This window comes from Python bivittatus, unplaced genomic scaffold, assembly GCF_059951505.1.
Source record: "Python bivittatus isolate LINGU-HERP-01145 unplaced genomic scaffold, Pbiv_v1 ctg000850_np1212, whole genome shotgun sequence".
In the NCBI taxonomy this organism is placed as follows: Eukaryota; Metazoa; Chordata; class Lepidosauria; order Squamata; family Pythonidae; genus Python; species Python bivittatus.
In genome coordinates, this window is record NW_028277112.1 from 21,687,255 (window position 1) to 21,713,217 (window position 25,963).

Genomic DNA, 25,963 nt, shown 5'->3' on the forward strand with positions numbered 1-25,963 from the left:
TCCCATATTTTGGACAGATTATCAAGAGATGGAACCTGTGTTATTATCTATTCAGGATAAATAGTAATTAAGGAAATACTATTAAAACAAAACATAATTTGGATTCCTTTTTGCACAAATATGTGCAAATTTCTCATTTCCTAATTTTCTTTACTGTATATAGAACATATAATTTTAATGTTATTAATCCCCTCTTGCCTGGGTACTTTTGCAACTTTAAATTAATATATACAGTACAAAATACCTACCATTAAAAAAAATCTAGCATTTTAATGTAAAGGAAAACCTTATATTGACAAGTATATAATAAACTATATGCAGAATATCAATCACCCTTCCTGAAATTAGAACCATTTGCTTTGTTTGTTTTCCACAGGATGAAAAAAGGATTTTACCAATACACAAACCTCTAGCCATAATTATAATCTGTCTCCCTGCTCTAGAAATGGCAATGTCCTTTTCTACACTGAAATCAAACAATCTCAATAAAGACTTTCTTCCCATTAATGATAAAATAAAGAGAAGCACCACCCCCTAGAATGATATTTTTCCCACTTCAGAAATATAATATTTGGCATCTGGCTGTTCACAAACTTTTACTGAAATACTAAACATGAGTGTCTACAGATGTATTGCACAAATGGCACAACTAATGTAACACATTACATGACTGACACAAATTGCATAATTTGCATAATGTGTATGATAATGTGATGATACACGTGGATGCCTATGGTAATACAGTGAATTGTTGGAAACATTTTTTTCTCCAACTATAAGCTGTATATAGTAGTTGCAGAGGCAAAATTCTCAGTTACTGGGTTTATTTTGGAAGGCGTCCTAAGGTGCTATAATGTAATTCTTACCTATCCTAACAAAAGATAGCAAGTTTAAAAGAAAACTTTAAAGGATTATCAAAGTGGACTGTATAGACAAAAAGGTAATCGCTTTAGCTAACCAATACACAAAGTATATTGCAAATTCCATTTTCTTCTTTGGCTGGAACAGAAATAATATTTTGATTTTTTTTCTTTTTAGACCCAGACTTACAGCACTACCTTTTAAAAAAATTAGTTGAGTTAGTAGAGGTTTCTCCAAGATAAGTGGGTCTTTCCCAAAACAACTAATGCACTGAGTTGAAGTATATGCTCTAAGAATTAATAGCTGAAAGCTAGCAATACAAACAGATTCCTTAAGAGAAATTATCTAGGTAAAATATTTTTTTCAGCCAAAAGTTTTCTTTTAGGCCCTTGCTGTGGTTATAATATGTGACCTAGTGAACAAAGTAAATGAATTTAGTTAAGAATATCCAATACCTTTTACTCTTACCTAAAATGGGACACCCTCAATAAATTATGATAGAAATCATTCAGACCATATATATTTGGAATTTCTAAAGCATTTCCTAGGCATATTCACAAAACGGCTCCCATGGTGGACATGCCAATCACAAAAGAAAAAAAAATACTAGAAAGTAAGCTCCGGGATGCTCTCTATCATCCCAGTGGGGCCCTGTGCTCCCAAATACATTCTTGAAAATAAATGTGACACTACAGAGTGGTGCTTTGTAGTAGACTGGTTTAAAAGTAATTGTTTAAATTAGAATAATATTTTTTTTAAAACTCAGGTGAGACTAGTCATCTGGGGGATAATAGGGAGGTGTCTGAGGGCACCCTGGTATCCATGAGCAAAATTTTGTCTATACCTGCAGTACAGAAAAACTATTTTGGAAACTGAGCTTTTGTTTGAACAGGTGAGTCTCATGTATTCTGGGAAATTTTGCAAATTTTCAGCTACTCTTTCAATACCAGGCTACTGTTTCCCTCTATTTGAGGCACTGTATACAGTATATTTTGTAATTTTATTTTATTCTAAATATTTATACTGCAGTGATGGATCAAAATTGATCTCTAAGACAGCCAAAAATACTATTTAAAGTCCAGAAAATGGGGAAAAACAGATGCAGAGTCTCAACATCTATTTCAGATAGACCTCCTGCTGTCTTCCCGCTCAGAGGCAAGACAGACACAGAGACAGACACACTATACATATATTCTCTTTTGAAGAATGTTCAGTAAATGCTGGTGGTTTAGAAGTCAATACCAATTTATTCAAAAGCCTAGGAACTGAACAAAGACCACCATAATATAGAACTGTGGTTCTGAGCAGACCTGTTTTTTTGTAAACTAAATGTTGTGAGGTCGAAGTTTTTACAGTTCCTAGTGGGCTAATAATTGTGGGGAAACTTTTGCTGGTTTATTCCTAAACTCTGTATTTCAGTTGTTAAATCCCAATAGTTTACAATCTTACAATCCTACAATCTAGTTCCATGTTGTTGTTGTTATTGGAAGCAGTAGTTGCATTAGTATCATCAGTCTCAATCAACCCACTGCAGGCCTCTTCAGTGAACGTTATGGGCTGTAATCTACCACACGTATATACCAGGTTAGCTGAAAACAGAATGGGGAGGCAGAGAAGAGAGAATCAGTATTTAGCATATCTGCCAAAGGAGCTAAATTTTGTATTGTGTATAAATTATGGAAATTAAATAAACTTGATAGTTTTTGTTTCTACCTTATTCTGTTTCAGCTAATTACTGAAAGTAGAAAACAGCACTCTAAGCTTCTGACTCCTAGAAATCCTACTGTCTATAGTGATATTCCCGACCTTAACGCCCTTCTGACATTTTAGAACGCTTGTCATGCTAGTTAGGGATGATGGTAGTTTATTTATTTATTTATTTATTTATTTATTTATTTATTTATTTATTATTAAAATTTGTATGCCGCCCATCTCCCCCTAGTTACATCTGAAGGGTACCAGATTTGAGATGGTAAATACTTATACCTATGTTTATCAGTAAAGTTCTTTTATTGAAATATGAAAATACATAAAATTCTATATATTCTCTTTGCTTAAATAAAATACAGATCACTGATTGTAAATCAGGCAAAATAAAATACATACTTTTACTGTACTTATCTACAGGTATCCCAGTTATGAAACACTTGCTTAAAATTAATCAATTTCAATTTTTGATCAATTTTTAGGTCAATATATAGGAAACATTCATGTGTGTTGAAAATATATTAGTGTCCTCTTCCTGTATGTGAGGAGGGATGTAATTAATCTAATCCCTTTTGCATATTTGTTTTAAATGGAATATATCCTTGAAATGCCTGTGGGAAAAATGCTAGGAAGAAAAAAAAAATCCTTGTAATGTCCAAATGAAGATCAAAAATAAAATTATGCAAACTGTACATTAACAAACTAAAAGTAACATTTAGTCACCAGTTGCTTTTTTTCATGCACATGTACACTATACAGTCATACTCCATCTGGTTCCTTGATTGTTCTTTTGCAATACAGTTTCATCATCTATTCAACTGCAAATGCTTTGATCAGTTTTCTTTAACAAAACCTGAATTAGTTATCATAATGGGGGGAAAAAATCACAATATAATGTATCTAATTAAAGCCTCAGACAAGAGCATCTCTTACATATATATGTTAAAATTTGCTTTATTGTGTTTTCATTCTAAACTCTGTTCACCCACAGAGGTTAATAAAGGAATGCAAGCTTAACCTTTCAAGCACAGCACAAAATATATTTTCAAGCATTTTTGAGACACTTTGATAAAACAATTTCTCACTCATGGAAAATTAGCAATCATCTGAACTTGGATATAAGTTTAGTATATTCTCTTTTATTCATCTGCATTTTGGCATGTTCTCTAAGGCTGAAGAGACAGAAAAACTATGTTTTAAAATAATAAATGAATTATCCTCATGAATTATCACCTTCCTTAATTTTTTTTAAATTAAATATAAAGTTTTTAATAACAGAGCAAAGTAACTGAGGAAAGAGAGAATAATCATCACATAAACATAATGCATAAACCTCTAACACCTGATGTTCAATTCCATACAAGTTAATTTCTACTACAAATAGTAAATTTGAAGAAAGGGATTGAAAAAGACCGAATTATTTTCCCTGAGCTACAAATGTTTGTTCAACAAACCATCTGCAAGACAAGGGCCCAAGCTCTTAGTAGAACGTAGTAGCACAAAACTGAAAGTATTTTGAATATAGGGAGGTCCATTTGTTGCATACAAGCCTGTTTGCTGAACCTAAACTCCAACAATCTTATTTATTTTAACTGAAGCTTTATTCGTTCTCAGTCAAGGAGTTGAGCAGAAAGAGGGAATGATTTAAAGGTTCAAACAGATGTGTTATTGTTTATTACCATTTACCACTATAAATATTATATATTTAAAAGTACTGTTTCTTTATAGAACCTCTAATTTCCTTATCCTAGCCCATTTACCTTTAACCAAACTATCACTTCCCTACCTATCCCCAGTTAGGTCTTCCAGAATACCTCAGAAATCTAGATTTCTTTTCAGTATGCTGAAGCATTTCCGGTACAGATAAAAGGCTGCATAAAGTCTCTTAGCTGTCTCTCATAATGGATTCCTAGCTTTTTGAGCTAATAGTCTTTAAATGACAGGCCTTTTTGCAACTTCCACCTTTTTTCTTATCTTCTTTCTGATCATGGATTTAATGACTTAGCAAAGAAAGTGCAACTTAGTTGCTGCCTTTGATGTATTTTTATTTCTTGAAACCAATAACCTTTCACATTCATTCTAGAGAATTTTCTTCTCTTTTTGTGAGTTCGCCTACCTTTGATTTTCAATTTTTATGACTATCCTCCTCATCCTGTTTCTTCTTCAGCTTCTATCCTAAACTCTGCCTTCTCTTCCTGAAATATCTGAATGACTCTGAATATTTATGGTATTGTCCTTTTTTACCTTTTTGCAGACCCAGACCCACATGAGGCCCTGAAGTCCCTTTCTGCAGCACTGGGAGCCCTCCCCAACTTTAACTGCTGAAAACCGAGAGCAGTTTCATATCATTCGGAGATGAAAACAGTAATGTATGTCCTAAAATAAGCATGATCACACTTAAAAAATAAAGAAAAACTCCAAGTTCTCCCCAAACCAAGTCCCATTCCTCATGTATGATAGGGCCTCACCAAATGTGGGTACCCCTCAGCTTCTTAAAAACTGTCAAGTTCAGCCCTTGGCCCCAAAAAATGCCCACTACTGTTTTATAACATCTGGTTTATGGGAACACATTTTTTTTCAGTTCCAAGGGTAGTACTGATTGCTGATAGAGAGTCAGGAGTCATACAGGTACATGCAAATGCCTCTGCATTTGCATATTCACAGATATCCCTCTCTCACAAACAAGAAATAACAACTACCTGGAACAAGATTGGTGAGAGGAACAGGAAAGCAACAAGAATCCCCCCAACAACCAGTGACTGGTCTATAAATTGGTGGTTTCCCATTGCAGGAAAAGAAAAATATCAAGTAGAATTGCTGGGAAGGAAAGGAAAATCTACTTCAGCTTCCCCCACAGTAATTTGGTTGCAGATTGTTGTTTTCCTATTGCTATGCCAAACCACACACCCCAAAACCTCAAACCAAAACTAGAGATCTTGAATATCACAATTATCAGCAGTTAGAAGCCAGTCATCTGGTCTTCCCTAGCCAAAAGATCAGATTTATTAGCTGGGTGACAAAAAACACATTGCTATTTCTGGCTGTCATTAGCAATGAGAAATTACTATTTGCTTTCCACTACCAAAGAAATCACACCCTGATTGCCCACCTGGTTGCTTTAGCCACCAACCTCTGATCAATGATCGTTTTATACATTATTAGCCGCCAGCCCATAGATCTATATCATTGACTGGCAGCAGAATGTTCAGTAACTAATGGAAGGTGACCTTTTGATTCTCCTGTACAGTATATGAAAACTGGCAAGATTAACTATGAACCACTAAGATTTATAACTGCTTTCTTGCTAAGATAAGTAATATCTTTTGCTGGTAACAGATTGATTAGTAGGCTTTGGCTGTAAAGTAACTGTCAGCTTTCATTTAAAAATAATTTTGTGATCTCTTATTGTTAAGTGCCTTGGTACATTCCACGATACAACCATATACATTTTTAATATTAACATTTACCTTAGAAAATCCTATTTCTTCACAAAAGGTACATTGTATTAAGATTTTTTTTTACAAAGTACTGTAATACTGTGTTTTATTCACTTTATGCTTCTAACTGACCTGCTTATGAAACAGGTCAAATTCACTCAATGGATCAGATAAACAACACCATATTGAAATTGCTGATAAAGGGTTGGTTTCTTCAGCATTTTCCAGAGTGAAGAAAATTGACTTAAGAATAGATTTTTTAAAAACCAAAACTCAGATAAAAAAGGAATACAATTAAAACCAATCTAGGGAATTAAAAAATCAACAGAATCAATGAGCTATGTAAATAGTACAGAAGCTTGGTCAGATGACAAATTTTGCTACTCAGAGAACATGGTAACATGCTAAAGTTTTTATCTGCCAGGACAATATGACTCCTAGACAGTTCAACACAATTTTTAAAATAAGGAAAAAGAAAACTGAACTAGTGAGGGTATTTTTCACTAAACATTCTTTTGAAAATTAAAACCATTATGGATACACAGGCACAGTTGAGAGCCAAGTTTTCAAATGCATGTTAAGTTTAACATTCTGTTTTTCTGCAAATGCTCCCTGCATGTACTATTGCAAAAGACAATGCAATGCCTGGACAAAATTAGATCCTGACCCAAGCTTACACAGTGTTTTTATTTATTGGTCCCATATAAAAATATTTCTGAATGAATTAATCTTTTCCAGAAATATAAAAAAAATCCTGATTATTTTTTCACAGGAATTTCTAGAAAAACAAAAAACAGATGTGAAACAATTTTTTTTCAAGTTATGAAAGAATCCATTATGCATAATTACAGAATTCAATCATGTGTCATGGTGAAAGAAACAGACTGTTAAAACTCACACAATAAGAGCTTGATGGGCTTCATGTTTTGGGACCGGGTTACCTGCAGCGTTGTTTCTCCCTGGTTTTATCTACTCATACTCTTAAATCTTGCAGGAAAGGCATGCTCCAGATCCCATCCATTACAGAATATCATCTGGCTGGACCCACAAAGAGACCCTTTTCTGTTGTGGTGCCCACCCTCTGAAACATCATTTATCCAGAGATCAGATTCACCCCAATCCTGCTGGCCTTTCATAAGGCCTTGAAAACCTGGTTTTGTCATAGAGCCTGGGGCCCCAGATGTGTGGCTGAACTTCTATCATGCTTTAATTATTATTGTTTTTTCTCAGTTGCCATATATGTTATTTATCATTTTATATGGTTTTTATCTTGTTTTTAAGTATTGTTAGCTGCTCAAAGTCATGTATTTGAGATGGGCAGCCATACAAATTGAATAAATGCACAAATAAATAAATAAAAAGAATGTATACTCTTACATGTAATATTTGTATTTTAAACGAAAGTATGTTTATATAGATAGAAAAGCAAAAAATGGAAATTAAGCTCTCTGCTTCTTTATATTGTGAAAAAGATCAGGAGAAACATTTTCTATGAACCTGAGAAGAAAATTGTATGTGTATATGTATTGGCATTTTAGTGTGGGTGTCTATGTGGGTGGGTTATATATATACACACAAATCAAAATGCAGATATATATAGACACAACAAGCAGCTTAAAAACTAAGTTCCTTTTCCAAGCATGCATCCTAATGTTTCTATACCTCCCTTTACTACCACTGATGAAATAGCATAGAGATTAATATTTTCACTTAGCAAAGAGATGATTGCTGTTTAACCCCAGCAGAAATGTGATTTTTTTTAAAAAAGTACAAGTCATCTTGAATAGGTAGTTTCCTTCTCTCTCTCTCTTTTTTTTTTAAATAATGCCAGAGTTTTACCATTTTACCATTTCCTAGTCATCTGAGATAGAAAGATTTCACCCACCAGCTCCCAAATAATCCGAAGAAATTTATCTGGGAGCTGGGAATAAAACCTTTCAATCACAGGTGACTGGAAACATATAACAGTAAACTCATGGACCTATTTAAAAACAAACCTTGGGGAAAAACTAGTTCTTCAAGAAAATAAAATAAAAATGTAATTAAAAAAAAGAAAATATTTTTTGGGCTTCTCTATCCTAAACAAAGAACTTAACCATTATGCTATTTTATTAGTGCAGGTAAAGCAAGATACACAAACATTAGCATGTATGAACTACCACTGGCTCAGTTGGAGGAGCAGTCCTTTCTCTGCAAACTGCCCAATTCACTGTTGAGGTTAGCCTGCAGCAAACTGAAGCTATCTAGACAAATGGACAGAAGGATTCAAGGCAATATAACAGGAAAAATGTACTTTGGATGTGGAGCAGAAAAACATGCATGAAGGTTGCTCGGAGGGTCAGTGGAAGACTGAGAGAGGGCAACATCATTTATTTCTGCTCTCCAGAAATAGCTGCTAGCCAGTTCTGATGATGAGGTGAGAGATACATCCAGGTCTGATGTAAGGGGTTATTTTAAATTTCCAGTAGTCTGGAGCCATTTGCTAATGGTTTTAAAAAATACTGGTGTTTTCTAAGGAACATCTATAATGGAACATACACCTTGGAAATATAAGAACGCCCCCTGCCTATGTTCACCAACTTCATTGAAACTACATTTCCTAGAATTCCCAGTCAGCATATGATTTGTATTCCCAACATGTCTAGAGACTGAAAAAGGCTGTAGTAAACTATATAGTTGCTTATTAGTTTATGGTACTTGCTGAGATCTTTTTAATCAATTAATTAATTTTTGTTGTTTTTGTTGCCTTCAAGTCAGTCTTGTCTCTTTGTAACTACATGGACAAGTCTGTGCAGTTTTCATGGCAACATTTTCCAGAATGGTGTGTCATTGCCTTCTTCCTAGGGCTGAGAAAGAGTGACTGACCCAAAGTCAGACAGCTGGCTTCCATACCTAAGGAAAAACTACAACTAAGGTTTCCCTGCCTTAACCACTAGACCAAACTGGAATTCTGGAAATGGCATTCTTGAAAGAGAAGCAATGCAAATTAAAAAATCAAGGAACTCAGAAAAAAATTGGCTCTTGATGGGAAGGAACATTTGTATTTGAAGAGAAATAAATCTTAAATATGCTTACAATGTAATTAAAAGACTGTCTTTAAACATAAATATTATATAATCTCTAAATATAAAAATCTGCATGCCCTTAATATTTTACGTGTTTAACATAATAACTGTAGCTTTGCTTGCAGTGAAAGATAATATTTGCAATAGCTTTTTTTTTTACATTGCAAGAAAGCAGTAATGCAAGAGGCTTAAATGATACTGCCTATGTATGCCCCCTGCCAGTCACTTAGAAAAATGCATTTAATGGAGACAATCATTAGCATTTGAACAGAAAGGATACTGAAAAATGTGAAATGAATGAGCTTCAACTAAAGCAGTTCAGAGGAGTATAGCAACAACTAATTTTATAATACAGTCTTGCAATATAACTCTCACAAAGGGCAAGAAGTTTATTTTTTATTACATTGCTATTCTGCCTCATTGCTAAGCATAGGAACCTTCTATACATTTCTTCCATTTATTTTCATAACAGACTTGAAAGGCCCGCTATCAGTGAAGTATGACTGATGTACAATGTACATCAATTGCCAAATCTCATATTCATGCACTGTATAATAAACTGAAATTATTAGAGATGTATTCCGATATAAGCTATATAGTCATTTGTACAGATGAAGAGTGCTCATACAGTAGTCTTCAACTTACAACTGCAATTGGGACCGGGATTGCTGTTGTTAAGCTATGCAGTCGTAAAGCAAAACATCATGTGACCACATCGCTTACCAATGGCAATCCAAGCACTCCCACTTGTCATCATAACCCAACACGCGTGGGAACCGGAGGGAGTCCAGGTAAGGAGTGCAGGGGTGCTGGAGGGGGTGAGGGTGGCCCTGGGAGGCCTGGTGCAGGCCATGTGTGAGTTGGGAGAGGGGTGCTTGGTACGGGGCAAGCTCAGAAAGGCCAGGGAATTAGGCCATGGGGTGCAAACACAGGGAGGCGCAGGGTACATGCGTAGGGAGGGAGGCCAAGGGAAGAGAGCATGAGGGTGTGTGTGTGCAAGCGCAGGGAGGCAGAGGAAAGAGAGAGTGAGGGTGTGTGTGTGAGAGTGCAGGGAGGCTGAGGAAAGAGGGCACAGGGTGCATGCAATCACAGGGAGGCTGTAGAAAGAGGGCATGGGGTGCATGTGTATGTGTGTGCAAGTGCAGGGAGGCCAGGGAAAGAGGGCGCAAGGTGTGTGCGAGTGAAGGGGAAAGGAGGGCATGGTGCATGCAAGCGAAAAAAGGCCAGAGGGGAGAGACTTACCCCAGCAACTTGAGATCTTCCTTGCTGGCTTCCTATTTACTTTGCTTGGGGGAAGCTGGCAGGGAAGGGCACAAATGGTGATCACATGACCACGGGACGCTGCAACTGGTCATCAGTGTGAGCTGGTTGCCAGGCACCTGAATTTTGTTCATGTGACGTGGGGGCACTGCAACAGCCAGAACTTCGAGGACTGGTCGTAAGTCCCTTCATTCAGCACCACTGTAACTTTGAACAGTCACTGAACGAATGGTCATAACTCAAGGACTACCTGTAATGTGAGCACTGCTGAAAAACTTTGTTTAAATTATATCAACCTCCTGATGACAATCACACATGCAGCATGGCTTTCTGCAAAAGGAAAACATGCAGCCATCCTGACACACATAGAAACCAATTTGCTATTGTTATACAGGCTTTCTTCCTGCAGACAACTGTGCTGAACAACTGCATGTGTGAAGTATGCTGATTTCAAATGAGTGAAATAGACAGGGATGAAGCTTATCACATAGGCACACACTAAGACTCACTAACTTCAGATATATAATCATCCATACTATCCCTCATCCATACTAATACTAGCAGTAGAATACAGGTAGTCCTTGGTTAATGTCTACTCATTCAGCGACTGTTCAGGAAGCTGACGGGAGGTTATAAATGGCAATCACGTGACCACTGGATGCTGCAATTGCACAGAATTCACCTAACGATGGCAACTGGGACTGCTGGAACTGCCATTGTAAGTTGGCGCAGTCATGTGACATTATGCCTTACAACCCTGTCATCTAGTGATGGAGTTCCCGGCCCTAATTACCATTGGTAAGCGAGGGCTACCTGTATTCAGGACGACTCTCCATTCCTTAAAATGAGAGGCCCCAAGACCACATGCAGCCTCTCAATCCCTCTTCTGTAGCCCTTAGAACTCTCTCTATCAGCACTGGCTGAAAACTGCCAGCTCAGTTTTTCAGTATTTTGATAGAGAAAATATATGCAAACTATAGGATAAGTCTAAAAATAGGTTTAACAGTTTGTTTGTTTGTTTGTTTGTTTGGGCAAAATGGAAACAAATATTTAAAACTCCACCTATGCTGTGTCACTGTTCTATCCATTGTGGCCCCACAAAATGGTAAGCACAGCCCCTGACCAGCAAAACCCTAGCCATCCTACCCTCAAAAAGTGTGTGTCATGCACAGAGATATGACAACTGCCTTCAGTCCCTAAGGCTAAAAGAGAACTAGAATGAAGGATATGATGTAAAAAAATGCCTCATCCTTGTCCATGGAAGAATAAGTGAGTGAATGGGCAAAAGAGAGAGAGGTCTGAATAACTAAGATGGATGAATACAGGGGGTAAGCTAATGCATCTCTCCAGAATTAGCTGCTTTAATGAACTTTGCCGTTCTTATTTATATGGTCACCTGTGGATTAGATCCTTATCAGTACTTCCAATGGATAGAAAAAAATTAATGACATGTTATAATAACACTTACCTACTTAGCTCATGCAATCACCTTACCTTACCTCAGTGTTTCTCAATCTCAGCAGCTTTAAGATGTGTGGAGTTCAACAACTCCCAAAATTCCCCAGTCAGCAGTTCTGGGAGTTGAAGTCCACACACCTTAAAGCTGCTGAAATTGAGAAGCTTTGCCTTACCTGAAACGATGGTATTAACATCTCTTTGACCTCCTCTTCTATAAATTAGTTGTAAGCTAACTATTCAGTTGGTTTTGTGTTCTTTTGTTAAAAACAGAATAGCTCTCTATTCATCTCTTTCCATTTATCATAATTAATATTACTTCCCTGACAAAGAAGATACATTCATTCTCTCATTTTTACTGTTGTCTAAGTTGAAGCACAGCAAAACAACTGTTCAGTCTGCTCAGTTCAGGACAAAAAAAAAAGATTTTCCTTAAATAGAATTCACTTTAGTTCTCTGCAGTGGGGTTTATTATATTTACACACAAAGAAATTATAAAGAGAATAAACAAACACTGATGTTTTAAGAAAAGAAAAATGAAATAGTAAATAATGGAATGGATTAATTTCTATATGACGAAGACTTCCCTTGCATTCTGCCTAGTTTAATTTTTTTTTTCAAGCAAGACGTTGCACCAATGAAATTATAAAAATAAAATTAAATGCCTAAGAGGTAACGAAAAACAAAATAATAATGTATAACAAAGCAAATGCTGGATACAAATTTACAAAATCAAACAAACCAAAACTGGGATAGTCTCTTTGATACATGCATAGGGTTACCATAGCATAGGCTATCAGATGTGAGGAAACAGATACAGAAAACTGTTTTTGCAGCCATATATGGTATTCTTATAAAGCACTTGCCTAATAACTTCTGTGAGTTATGATGCAAATTACTATCCAAGCTCATAGAGGGAGGAATATAACAAATCTAAACAACTTTACAATGAATCTGAACAGTGTACTTACAGTGTTGGCAAGTTCTAGATAACTTCCTCCAACTGAATTGCTAAGATTGGAGGCCTGTGTAAGTAGCCTTTGAAGAGCAGCCTGTTGTTGATTCATAGTATTGCCTCCATATTCAAAAAGCTTCTGTAGAGTTGAACGGCTATGCAAGTCAGGGCTTTGAAGATCTCTAGCTCCAGAATCATATTCCCAACTCTCTCTAGCTCCAGAAAGGGCACCTGGATAGAAAAAGAAATCAAGAAGTTTGTTTATAAAGAGTAATGCAATAATTCCATACATATAGCTTTTGATTTTGATAGGCTTCTTGTACTGATTCCCCTTCCTCTCCACACGCATACAGGAACTAGATATTGATCAGAATGAAGGATAATTTCTCGGCTCTCTGATTTCTAAATGCAATCAGCTACTACACAGCTATCCTTAAGAATAAAAATTTTAGTTGGCTAATAGGAAGTCTTCTGAGATAAAGAGAGGGTAGTATGGAACTTTGTGTGCATATGTATGTGTCTATATGTCTGCATAGTAGGTGGTCTCAGAGTATTTTTTTAAAAATTGACATTTTGTTTGCATATGTGTGTTTAGTTGGGATTGTGTGCATGCTGCCTGCATTCATTTATAGGGCATTTATGTGAAGGACAAATATTGGGGTTCCCTGGTATAATGGATATGAATGTACCTCCATTTTACTTAGATTATAAGCACTCTGTAAGCAGGCCTGTCTTTTTGCTACTTAAAGCGTTATATAATTAATTTACTCTTTTGAAGGAACAGCACTGAATCTAGATCCAGCAGCTAGACCCACATCAATTTATCTATTTATCAAACGTATACAGTACCTCAATGCAATTGGATTCTAGGTGACTTACAATATATAAAATAAAATATGTTAAGAATAAGGTAATATATACACATAATAGAAATGAAACCAATGCCCCTGGAATCAATTCTGAAAGGCCATCTGAAAAATCCAGGTGTTTATAGCATTCCAGAAGGCCATAAGTATGAAGCCATCCTTGCCTTGGAAAGTAAGCTGTTGCATAATAGGGAAGCCCTTCTAGAGAACTCCTGACTTCAGGCTCCTTCCCATTAAACCTCCCGCTAGGTATACCTGAGCTGTTTAGGCCAGGTAGATAGATGAGATGAAGACCACCTCTTAGGTAGCCAGCCTGGAACCATAAACAGCTTTAAGGAAATGACCAACATCTTAAACTGAACTCAGAAGCATACCAGCATCCAATGCAGCTTCTGCATCAAGGCTAAGACATGGCAGTGCTGAGACTGTCCAATAAGCAGGCAGGCCACTGCATTTTGGACCAAGTTTCCTGGTAGCCTTCAAGGGCAGCCCCATCTAGAGCAAATTACAATAATCTAAATGAGGCCTTATAATGGCTTGCTAGCCCTTTATTTGATGAAGAGAGTAGCAACTATGAAAATTTATGGCTTAAATAAAATGGTTAAGTATCATGACTATCCTCATTGTATCCCATCCCAGGTAAGGCTTAAGCTGGTATACTAGCTAAAGCTGAACAAAGGCCCTCCTAGCCACAATCTTCACCTGTTTCTCTAGCAGGAGCCAGGAATCCAGGAGGATCCCCAGACTGAGAATTTACTCTCCTTGTGGGAACACAATCACTAGAGCAAAAAAATAGTATAATCCAGCTGCTGAATTTAACAGCCACTCTGTCTGACTTGGGTTGATCTGAGCCTGTTCCACCCCATTCAGATCCTGACTTTCTCCAGGCAATAAGAAGGACATCTACCACATCTCACACTTGGCCTGGTATGAAGATATACAACAGATATCATCAACGTATTGATGATACTTCACCTAAACCAACGGATGACCTCTCCCAGCAGCTTCATGTAGATGTTGAATTGGATAGAGGTGGGAACTGAGCCCTGCAGCAACGCATAATAGAGTATCTCAGAGCTTTACCACTATCTGAACCCACCTAAAGCTGTGATTCATTTCAGCCATGGTTTATTGACTAAACTAGCATGACTGAGTTTATATATTAACTATCAAAGTGTTATGAGTTTGTACATAACATGAATGGATACAAGGCCTAGCACAATGTGGAAACAGCCAATGATTTCCAGTACCTTCTCCAACTGACACTACACATTGTATGTATCTCCCATCCCATACCCCATGAACTATAATCTTTGTGCAACAGCATAATTAATTGTTATTCTTTGGATCAGACAATTTTACTTTTAATGTGACCCAAACTGGTCTCCTTCCCTCCCTCCCTCCCTTCCCCTACTCACTAAAATTTTCATATCTCCCCTGGGATGTCTGCCTAGTAATAATCCAATGTATTCTATACATAAACCTATATCAATATCAGGAATCTGCATGAAAACACCTTTTATTTTGGCATGATCCTTATTAAGAATGCTGAAAAATGCTGAAGCAGTTAAACTTTCTTTAACATCCTCAATTGGGAAGACTTCCCAGAAATTGAATGATTCCAGCATCAACACAGGGGGTTTGAAACTTTTCTTAGTGGGAACAAAACTTAATTTAAAGATTCTTTATGGATTCATGGCAGGAGATCCCGAGGGTGAACTCACTTTTTGGGTTCATAGAGTGGTATCAACTGTGGACTACATGCTAGTTACCAGCACCTTTGCCTTCCATTCCAAAGTTTTTAGTGTGACTTTTCATCCAGAGAGTGATCACCTATCAACAGTAGGATCTTCTGTTTTTTACTTAACCAATCCAGGTTGATTATTACCCGCTTATGATTTATCCCCTACTAACAAGTAACTTAGACCTATCTGGATGAACAGACTGGCTATTATCTCTTCTCAATTTTTGTTGCCTCTTTGGCTAGCTGTTTGAGACAGTCTATATGCACAACCAGCAAGCCCTTGAAATAATTTTAATCAACCAGAAAATCATTAGCCTTGCTCAAAAGCACTTACAGCCCATTCAGACCCCTTTTTTACATTGATCGAAGCCCTGGTCCAAACCCTGGTTTGCCTACAACAATACCTTATCTATAACGACTCTCCCTCATATGAAAACTTTTACTCATTAAAAAGGGATTGTAAGAAACTTTTAAAAGAAAAAAAGCATAGTTACATTCTTGAGAACTGGACCAGAGTCCAAAAAGCAGTAATTAATAAAGATAATTGCCTGTTCTGGTGACACCTCAATTTTCACCCAAAATAAAACTTGGCAGCAATAGCAATTGAGTTATTTGAAACAATCCAACCCTATTCTTACTAAATAAGATTACTGGGTTTTTAAAAACTGTTAAAAAGACAAGTCCTCAAATATGTAATTTGAGAGTAAAGCAAACAAGTACACAATAATATTCTAAAACATATAGCCAATTCGAGTTACATATTAAATGCACAACATTCCCTATCTTAAAAATTGGTGAAAAATAATTCACTGCATAGATATCAATCTGTTGTAGCCTATTAAAAATTCCTGTATAGGGATGATGGCATTCCCAGCAGACTTTCCAAGGCACCTATTTTGGAATGGTAAAAGCAGCTGTGGCTTTTTCCAGGCTTGCACAGCTGCTTTGGAAGCTATTCCCAACTGTCTCTGCAGCAGAAGTAGCTCCCAAAGCAGTTGCATGAGTCTGGAGAAAGAGATGGTACTTTAACTATTAGAGAGGAGATGCTCTGTATGCATCCCCGCATGTCTTGAAGCATCTCTTTTGAAGGACTAAATTGTAATTAGACACACAGTCAGTTGTGCTACCTCATCTCTGCAAGTTTCTGAACAGTGTTCACTTTGGTTCTTCTTGTTGTTCTTGTTTATGCCAGGTGATCACATTTTTATTCCCCCAGGCCTTTTAGCTATATTAGAGTAAACCTGATTTGAAGCAAGTATTCTTTTCCAACTGCTTAGCTGTGATTTGCTTTATTATGATTTTGCTATTGTTGTAATTTGCAAGCAACTCTCAGTTAACAAACTTTTAAAAAAACAAACATATACAATATGTCAGGATATAGTACACAGAAACCAATTACTGGATATTTTAATATAATATAGATGGAAGACAAGCATGTAAAGTCTTGTTGGAAAATTTCATGCTGCATCTTCTCTACTAATAACTACCATAATACCCATTTAATTACATCGGCATCTGAACAATCGAGGAACAGCTGCAGCACATTGAGCTGAGGCAGGAGTTAAAGGCCAAAATCTTTATTGAATTCTATGCATAATGGTTATTTTGCTTCATGTAATGTTAATTACTTTCAACTACAGCTGCACTGGTGCATCAATAAAATACAATTTACTCAAAATGCATTTTGAATTGAAAAGTACCTAACTGCTGAAAAAGAAACCAACACAATACAATAGTAAAGACTATGACCACTATCCTAGTGTTTCTTTGAAGGTCACATGAAAATATGGAGGATTCTACTAGAAATTACTAGAAATGCAGGCTTTGTAGTTTAAGTGAACATTTAATTGTGCAATTACTGAAAGAAATGAAATATAGGCTTTCCCAATAACTAGTATACGAAATAGAAAAGTTGTCTCAGATGCATTCAGAATATGGGAATGGAGGCGTGTAAGTTTTTTTCTGTCCAATCTTCTTTTATTGGGGCAATATCAATTTGAATTTACTGTAGCTTTACTCTTGGATAAATATGATTTCTGCCAGGTTTGATAAGGAAATAATTCTCTTCAAATTATGAAAATTATTTTCACAAATACGATGAAGTTAAACAAAATAAACAAAAATAAATTATTTTACAGCTCTTCCATTTCATCTTTTGAAAAAAATACTGCAGAATGGAAATTATTTGCTGCAAATAGATTACATGATGCTAAAAGATGAGTTAGATTGTTACTTGTACACAAATACATTGTGAATATCGTGTTATTTCTCATCATGGACAGAAGCACAGGCACTTACCTTAAATCAAAGGGGTGGTTACCTACAGTTCAGTTATTTCCAGGCAGGTAGAAAGTGTGTCCATTATCTTGGGAAAAAAGCCTAGAGTAAGTTGGAAGCATTAGGGAGGATCCAGGGGAGTGAGCCTTCTGGTAAACTGACTTTTTTTTATTAGTCATGCTTGCCATGGTAATCATTGTATGAATGGTCAGGTATCCCCTTGAAACACATTCCAAATACACCTACAAGATCAAAATGTTTTGGGATCCTTACTGAAAAATATAAAAAAGGAGGTGCAGTGTTTCCTTCCTTCCTTCCTTCCTTCCTTCCTTCCTTCCTTCTTCTCATGTTTTTACACTGATTGCCTCCTATAACAATGAAGTTGAGGATTATTAGCTACATCACTCATAGCAGTTACAGTATAAAGAGGTTTGGTGGTGGTGGTGGTGGTTGTTGAGATGCCAAAAGATAGCACTATGTAGGTTGTATTTCATTAACAGCCCAGATACCCAAGTAGTAGAGACAGATGAAGTGAATTTCCCCATTTTCTAAAGGTGCCTTTCTTTGAGCATAGCCTCAACTGGGATTGGGATTTTTATTTCACAGTATTCTTCCTATTCAAGTTCCAAATCCAGTTTTTTTTTTCATTAAAAGCCTTCCTTTTCCATTCTGATCCATGGGACAACTTAGATAAAGGTAGACTGTATTTCATTCATAGATCACCAAACCACCATGGAGGAAATGAATTAATTTTGATGGTGTTTAGCATAGATGGTACTTGCATGTATCTATTTCCCTACAAAATAACTTGGCAAATAGTTATCTCTACCATTTGTCTAAAAATTGTCAAAATCAAACAAATTAGTAAAAGTTGCTTTTATTTCATCAGGCTGTTTTTTTTTTTTTAATCTGCGCTCAGTTGTTACCGACTCTGCAATGACTGCTTGGACGAGTCCTTGCAGTTTTCAAGGCAATTGTTTCAGAAGTGGTTTGCCAGAGCCCAGCTGGCGAGCGCAGGAGGCGGGGTTTCCGTTGCTTCGCACCCTTTTCGGGCGCGTGCGGTTTTTCGCACTTACCGGCAACTGCTCCCGACTCCTTTTTGCAAGGCGCCGCCAGCATTTTTCCTCCCACCGGAGTGAGAGTACCCATTTATCTGCTCATGTGAGTTTTCGAACTGTTGGGTTTACAGGAACTGGGGAGGAAACAGGAGCTCACCCTGCTAATGCGAAGGCTGGACTCGAACCGCTGAAGCGTCGACCATTTCTGGCCAGCAACTTTTCAGCGTCATTAAGCCGCTGCGCCACCGCGTCCCCCACTTCATCAGGCTGTACAGCATGCAAAAGCAACCTGTGGCTCTCAAGATACTGCTGATCTCAAGATACTGCTGATGTACAAATATGGCCAATGATGTAGAATGCTAATAACTTATTTCAGCAACATCTGAATAGCCATTTGACATTGGTTGTCTACCCCTGCTGTTAAGATTCTCCTTAGATCAACATTCTTGTACTCATTTGTCTGAAATATAGTAAATGTTATATCCACAAAAAGGTAAGCTAAGCTATAACTAGAAAATATTAAATCACTTTTGTGCTTTGAAAATTCAAAATAAAGGATCCTAGAATTCAAAGACTATGCCCTCTTAGAACAGTTTACTAAGTCTACAAATTTCATTTTGTTAAAATTTTTGAAAAATTATACCAATGTGCTGATTTCCAAATATAGTCAAGAAGATCTGAAACTTTAGGCTTCTGAATCTTGGTTCAGGTCTTCCAATTTCCAAACTGCAGTCAGGATGAAATCTTGTGATCAATGCACACTTCTATAGTATGAATTCTCTTTTCTAAGATATATAATAATGTTGAAAAACATGCAGTTTAAATCTATTTTTAAGATGCTACACAATTTAGACAACACTTCTTTCAGACATTTAGTGGAGAAAACAAAGCAGTGCCTAACTGCAGAGAGTCTTAATAATAAAACTTAAAATTTATCCTGGGTGTTAACATCACTGGGTATCATAAAAACAATGTTTTCTATCCGTCTCATTCTGTACAAATCAGTTGAATATGAAAACATTTCCTTTATATTGTCCCTTCACATTCTTGCTAACCTTTCAAAGATATTTTCAAAAATTAATTGCCCTCTTGTTTTCAGTAGGTGGCACCATGATGCTATATGATTCCCTAATGAAAAGTGAATATAAAATCATTTTATTTCTAGAATGGGCCACTAATATACAACAGCAAAATTATCTATATATTTATAAAACTCCTTCTGGAGTTCTATCAATTAAGAGTTCTCTAGAATAATAATTACTAATACAGAGCCATAACCCATCCAATATGCGACAGCTGAACACACTGAGTTTAAAATAGCGATTCTGTTATTACTCTTTCAGTATAAATACTAAATACATACATATAAATAATCTGATTTAAAAATAACTTTAGTTCACATTCTTGATAATGGTTGCTAATATTTATTAAACAAATTGCAACTGAAATAAAGATACAACCTATATTTGCAATCATGTTGCAAATGAAGTAATTTTTGTGCTGCTTCTTGCTGAATAACTCTGGAGGGTATATGTGCAGTTGGAATAGAAAATGAGCAAAAGGGGAGAAGAGATCTAGTCTTAATTGCTAAAATTGACAATTCTTTAAAATTTAAAAATTGCTGGAGATATAATGAGCAGGTTGGATAATTTTTTTATTTATTTTTTTTGTATTTGTAAAGCTCAACAATTCTGGAAAATGATCCATACTGGAATGAAACCAATTTTAAAAGCTGAATTCCTATTCGAACCTGAAATATTTTTATTAAACTTTACTAAACTATACATCCTTTCAGAGTATACTGAATTAGCTTTGTATATGTTAACTGCCACAAGCGAAGAAAAAAGAGACACCCACTGTTAGCCATTCCCAAACACTTTCCTACAAGGCAATGTGTTCTTACTCCCAAAGCCCTCTTGATTCAAAAGAGCTATCTAGAACTGCAACCCAAAATATCCTTGCTATGAAGTTAACTAAGTTTAGTAGTATATAAATATATTTCAAGTCAACCTGTAAATCACTAATAATAATATGAATAAAGCTGCCAGAAGGATGGCAAAATATCTATCTACTTAAATGAATGCTAACAAGTAACACCATATAGTGCTACCGAAGCTCCAGTCCTCAAAAGGAGAAATCTAATATATTCCCTTTCCTACTCTCTGCCAGACTCCATAGCTGGTACTCTCTGATGGTGAGAAGCACATATCCCAGAATGCCTCAAAGGAAATGGCAGGTGTTCAACAGGAAGGGGAATGGGAAAGCTTTGGATTCCAAAGCCCTCACAGTCTTCTCCACTTCCCCAATCTGCTAGAAGCTTCAGACCAGCCTTTGATGAGACTTCTTTTAGTAAGAAAGAAAAAAATAGAAACAGCAGAAAATACTAATTTCTCACTTTTGAAATGGGAGATGTCCTCAAAAAGATCTGAAGCATACTGGAGTCCTCCTTTCCTTCCTTCCTTCCTTCCTTCCTTCCTTCCTTCCTTCCTTCCTTCCTTCCTTCCTTCCTTCCTTCCTTCCTTCCTTCCTCCCTCCCTCCCTCCCTCCCTCCCTCCCTCGTTTTCCCACAGGATGCAGGGTCTGCTTTTTTTCTGGATCAATCGAATGTTGATTCATTGGTTGCAACAGAAATTGATCGACCAGCTTGTCGCCCAAGCCTAACATCGTGGGCTGAGAGAGAGTGACTGGCCCAAAGTTACCCAGACAGCGTTTATGCCTAAGGCGGGACTACAACTCAAGGTCTCCGGGTTTCTAGCCTTGTGCCTTCACCACTAGACCAAACTGTCTCTCTCTCCATTTTTATTTATATCATATATATATTCCACCCTGGATAACACCATGCCATATGACATAACACTAAGGACAGCCAACAGAAACTCTGGAAACAGAACAGAGCAAATGTATAATACAAACAATAGCTGCACTTGTAAAGAGACATACAAAAGATGCATTATTATGAATACGTATCTCTTCTTTGCTTTCATTCTAGTTTTTTTAGTGCTTTATTTCCCTGTACATTGCTCAGAGCCAGTCTGAAATAGGGCAGCATAGAAATCTAATTAATAAAATAAAAGAGAAACTACCCAAAAACTCCTCAGTGTATTTTCAAGGTATATTTCAATGCCTCAAGCATTCACCTATTTTTATAAAGCAACTGAAGACAATCAGGTTAGAATCCTGTTATTTTATTAACTGGTCTTAAAAGTATATAAAATGAAAAAATATACTCATTTGTCACAATGAATAATACAAATTCTTCAAATCATATTGCCAATTCTTTATATATGAAATGAGAAATGTCAGAACTATAATGTTTTTTACAGGCCTTAAACAGACTACATTTCACTGAAGTGACAGATTTTTAAAATAAGAAATGAGAAATTCATTAGGAAACATAATGCCTAACTTTATATAGTGACTAAGGGAAATGGAACTACATGATATTATGTAGGGAATATATTTTCTCCTTCCTAGTCTGCTATTTTGAGATATAACTTTGGCAAGGAACATGTAGTCCTGTAGATGTTCTTCAACTTCAACTTTCCCAGCATTCTTCACCACCAACCATGCTAGCTAGAAATTCTGGAAGTTTTACTTCAGCAACTTTTGGAAATCCACAGGTTTCTCATCCTTGAGGATGCTGCCACTTGCCAGAATCATAAGCACAGCATATTGTCATAGACTAAAAACTGCCATGCTGTTAGCAACTTCACATATTTTTTCCAAACGTGCAAGTTTTGCAAACTGTATGTTATTTATACTCATATTAAGAAGCTGCAGGTTGCAAAGTGCTCCCAAGTTATATCAACTGATTAAAAGAATACTTCCCTGTACAGACTATGTAGGAAGGAACTTTCATGTAAAGTAGAAATAAAATTGCCTCAAGTTATCAAACAGAATCTAGTTTCTGGGTCACCAACGTGGTGTCTTTTAGCACTAATACATTTACTGCACATTTCTTGAAACCAGCCTGTGGAAAGAGAACCTTGCAGCAGTCAGTGCAACCCCTTCCTTCCCTTTGTTAACTTTCCCCACTAGGAAAGCACTAAAGCACACCTGGTTTCCCATTACAAAAGGAAAATACTGTTAGCACCTGAGCATGGGTATGTATTGGAAGGAGATTCTTACTGTGTGGGAGAGCAGAAGCAGTAGGAGAAATTGCAGGCAAGAATGTGGAGCAGTTGCCAGGATAAAGTGTAGCATAGCAGGCACCTGATGGTGAAGGAGGAGCAGGGGTAGATTCCAGCAAACCAACAGAAGTCCTGAAAGAGGAAGGGGAGCCTGGCAGAGTCTCTGCTTCAGCACAGATGCTGACAGCCTACACCAGCCAGTAGCTGCTATAAGCACTTTCTCGTTTTCCTCCCCAGACACAAACTAGAAGACTATGCAAAACCAATGCTTCAGCAGTGATTGGCAACCACAGAAGCTAACTACCTTCAAGATGGCTAAATGGTGGCTAAAGACTGATAGCAAGAAAGAAAAAAAAATGTTTTAGTACTCTTAGGATTTAGATATGCACATATAGTAGTCATAGACATCAGTATATGTCTTAGACATATACATGATGTCATAGACATCATAGTATATGTCTACAGTAGTCATAGACATCAGTAATATAGTGTAGAGTATAGGTTTAATGGTAAGTGTTAAGTGACGAGAAATAAGAGCTTTTTGTGCAATAAAAACCACCCTGGAAACACAGGAAAGATAAAAATAATATCCTTATTGGTGATCTGTACCTAAAAGAACCCCCTCACACTAAATAAATAAAAAGCTAGCATCTTATAAACTAAAGGACAGGCCTCGAATGTAATGTCTATCTGCAAGACCACTTCTGAGCCATGCATATACCCAGAGGCATTGTTAGAAAATAAAAAGATTAGAAAGATGCAGTCCACCGCTTTGTTTGGAAACGTGCCCATCTATTACTCTAGATATTTGCTAAAGATTTGCGAATTGATAATTATGATAATAAATTGTATGTTTACAAATGTTCCAAAGTATTGAACACAGAGGCAACCAAACATCATTAAATACAGTAGAAAGTTTGAGTAAACTTGTGTAGGATTTCACTCAGACTGCAATCTTGAACGTAGGGAGGAACTTCAATTTACCTTCTTGTCAATGAATGATTTAAGACTGCCCGTGACCACCATGGCAGCCACTTTAAGAGAGGGCTTATAACATGCTTTCAAAATACCAGATACACCTTCTGGTTTCTGATATAACATGCCTGCAACAGAATGATTCTTAGGAACATGCAAAATATAATATTTTCCCTGCAGAGTTTTTAGTCTGTAATAATTTAGATTTTCAACATCTTTAATGTAATTTACAACCCAGACTTAGTTTGAGTCAAGGTATAATTTAAATGCAATCAGTATAGTTTGCAATAATATAGCTAATATTACAAGTATGGTGGTAGCTATTTCATACTGTACTTTGAACCAGATTTCAAAATATCTGATACATTGATAGGTCTATCAATCTTTTAAAAGAAATTAAATATATAAAAATTGTAGTTACTAATCTTCCCAATTGGGTTGGACTTTTAGGTAATAGGTGTAATTAAACCATACTGACCCATACTGTTATCGCTGCTGGTTGGCCATGAAGCTATTCTATCCCTTAATGTTTTCTTTTTACATGAGTCATCCAAATTCACAGAAAGCTCCACTTCTTCCTTTCTGATTTCTCGCACAAGCTGCATACGACATCGTGTGAAATCTTGAAAGGAAATTTTTCCATGTTCATCTGCACCAAGTTGATGCATGATCTCAACCACAGACTCTTCCATGTTCAGTTGGCGACATACCATCAGCAAGTCATTCCTGAAGAAAGAAAGAAAGAAAGAAAGGAAAAAAAACCTAAAACAAATATAATTTAGTAAAAACAAAAATGCCAATAAGTCCAGAGTTATTTTAAATATAATAAAGCCACTGCAGGTTTTTTTTTCTTGTCAGTAAAAGATCTTAGAGATAACCAGATTTCAATCAGAGGAGTGATGTCTGATTAAAGAAATAAATTTATGAACTCCAGTATTTTTGCTATAGTCAAGATTCTATATAACCTAACTCATTTTTATTAAAAAGATTTGATACTTTTTCAAATAAGAAGAAATGATACCATCTCTAAATTTATAAGAAGGGGGAAGAATAGGGTGGTATGGAACACATTTTCTGAATCTTAAATTTTCCTTAATACATTCTGGATTCAAGATGTGTATACTTCTCTCGCATCCTCATCCCAGTTTATTAGCTGCAAGAGAGAATCCTATGTCACAATATTGGCAAATAACACTATGAAGATTTCTTACTTACCTTATCAACTATATGATATGTATACTGTATATCTAAGTATTTAAACAAGTTTCAATTTTTATTTCCCTTAGAGTAGGCTGAGAAGTTCTTGAAATACATCTCACACATACCCATACACAAATACTTTAAATATATACAGGACACACAAAAAATGAAAAATTAAGTATATTTAAGGACTCAGGGATTTCAAGTATAACATCAAACTTTTCCCTCTGAAATCATTTGGATTTCAAATTATGTTCTATTTCTGTCTATTACTTCCTGTACAAGTTCCACACTTTTTTGTGAATTCCTACTAACAGCTTATTCTATAACTAGTTTTTAAATTTTGTATAGTAATCTTATTGCTCAATAACCTTCATATTGTAAAAGTAACAATAAAATTGTCCATGCTAGGTAAAAAAATTGCAATGCTGGCTATTAGTAATATTTTGAAACACCCCTATGAAGCAATTAATATTCAAGCTTCTATTGTTTGCTCCAGATTTCCTCGCCACCACTGCCTGCCTGCCTAAGCCTTCTAGGTTTGAATCTGAACAGAAGAAGATTGGGAAAAATGGAGGCTGCTTTACTTCCTCCCATTCCTGTAACTGCTCACTCAGGGAGGGCAAGTGAACTATCAGCAGTAGTGATAAGGACTGCCAAGGGTAGAGGAACAGGGTGCAGACAACCTTCTGGTCTGCATATCAGCAGAAGCCCAATAACATTACTGTTAATGTTACACTAAATATAGTGTATTGCTGGAGGCAGATTAAAATTCTATCTTCTGTTTGACAGAAGAACAAGATAGAGATTTGGTTGATTGGGAACTGCAGCATAATTATTATATGCACAGAGATGGAGGAATACTGAAACTCCCACAATGGAGGAATGGATTGTGAAGATGTCAGAACTGGCAGAAATGGCAAAACTAACCTGACTGGTCAAGGACAAAACAAGACATACTTTTATAAAAAAC

At 36.4% G+C, this 25,963-nt stretch overlaps 1 protein-coding gene across 1 annotated transcript in view; it reads right to left on the reverse strand.

Annotated features, from left to right (window-relative positions):
• MCC (MCC regulator of Wnt signaling pathway) overlaps nt 1-25,963 on the reverse strand; it is a 210,490-nt gene that overhangs the window by 163,550 nt on the left and 20,977 nt on the right. Inside the window, exons 2-3 of the mRNA XM_088130041.1 lie at nt 24,269-24,516; nt 12,757-12,971 (exon numbers count right to left, since the gene is read on the reverse strand). Coding sequence (XP_087986167.1) covers nt 12,757-12,971; nt 24,269-24,516 — 463 coding nt within the window. The remainder of the gene's footprint in view (nt 1-12,756; nt 12,972-24,268; nt 24,517-25,963) is intronic.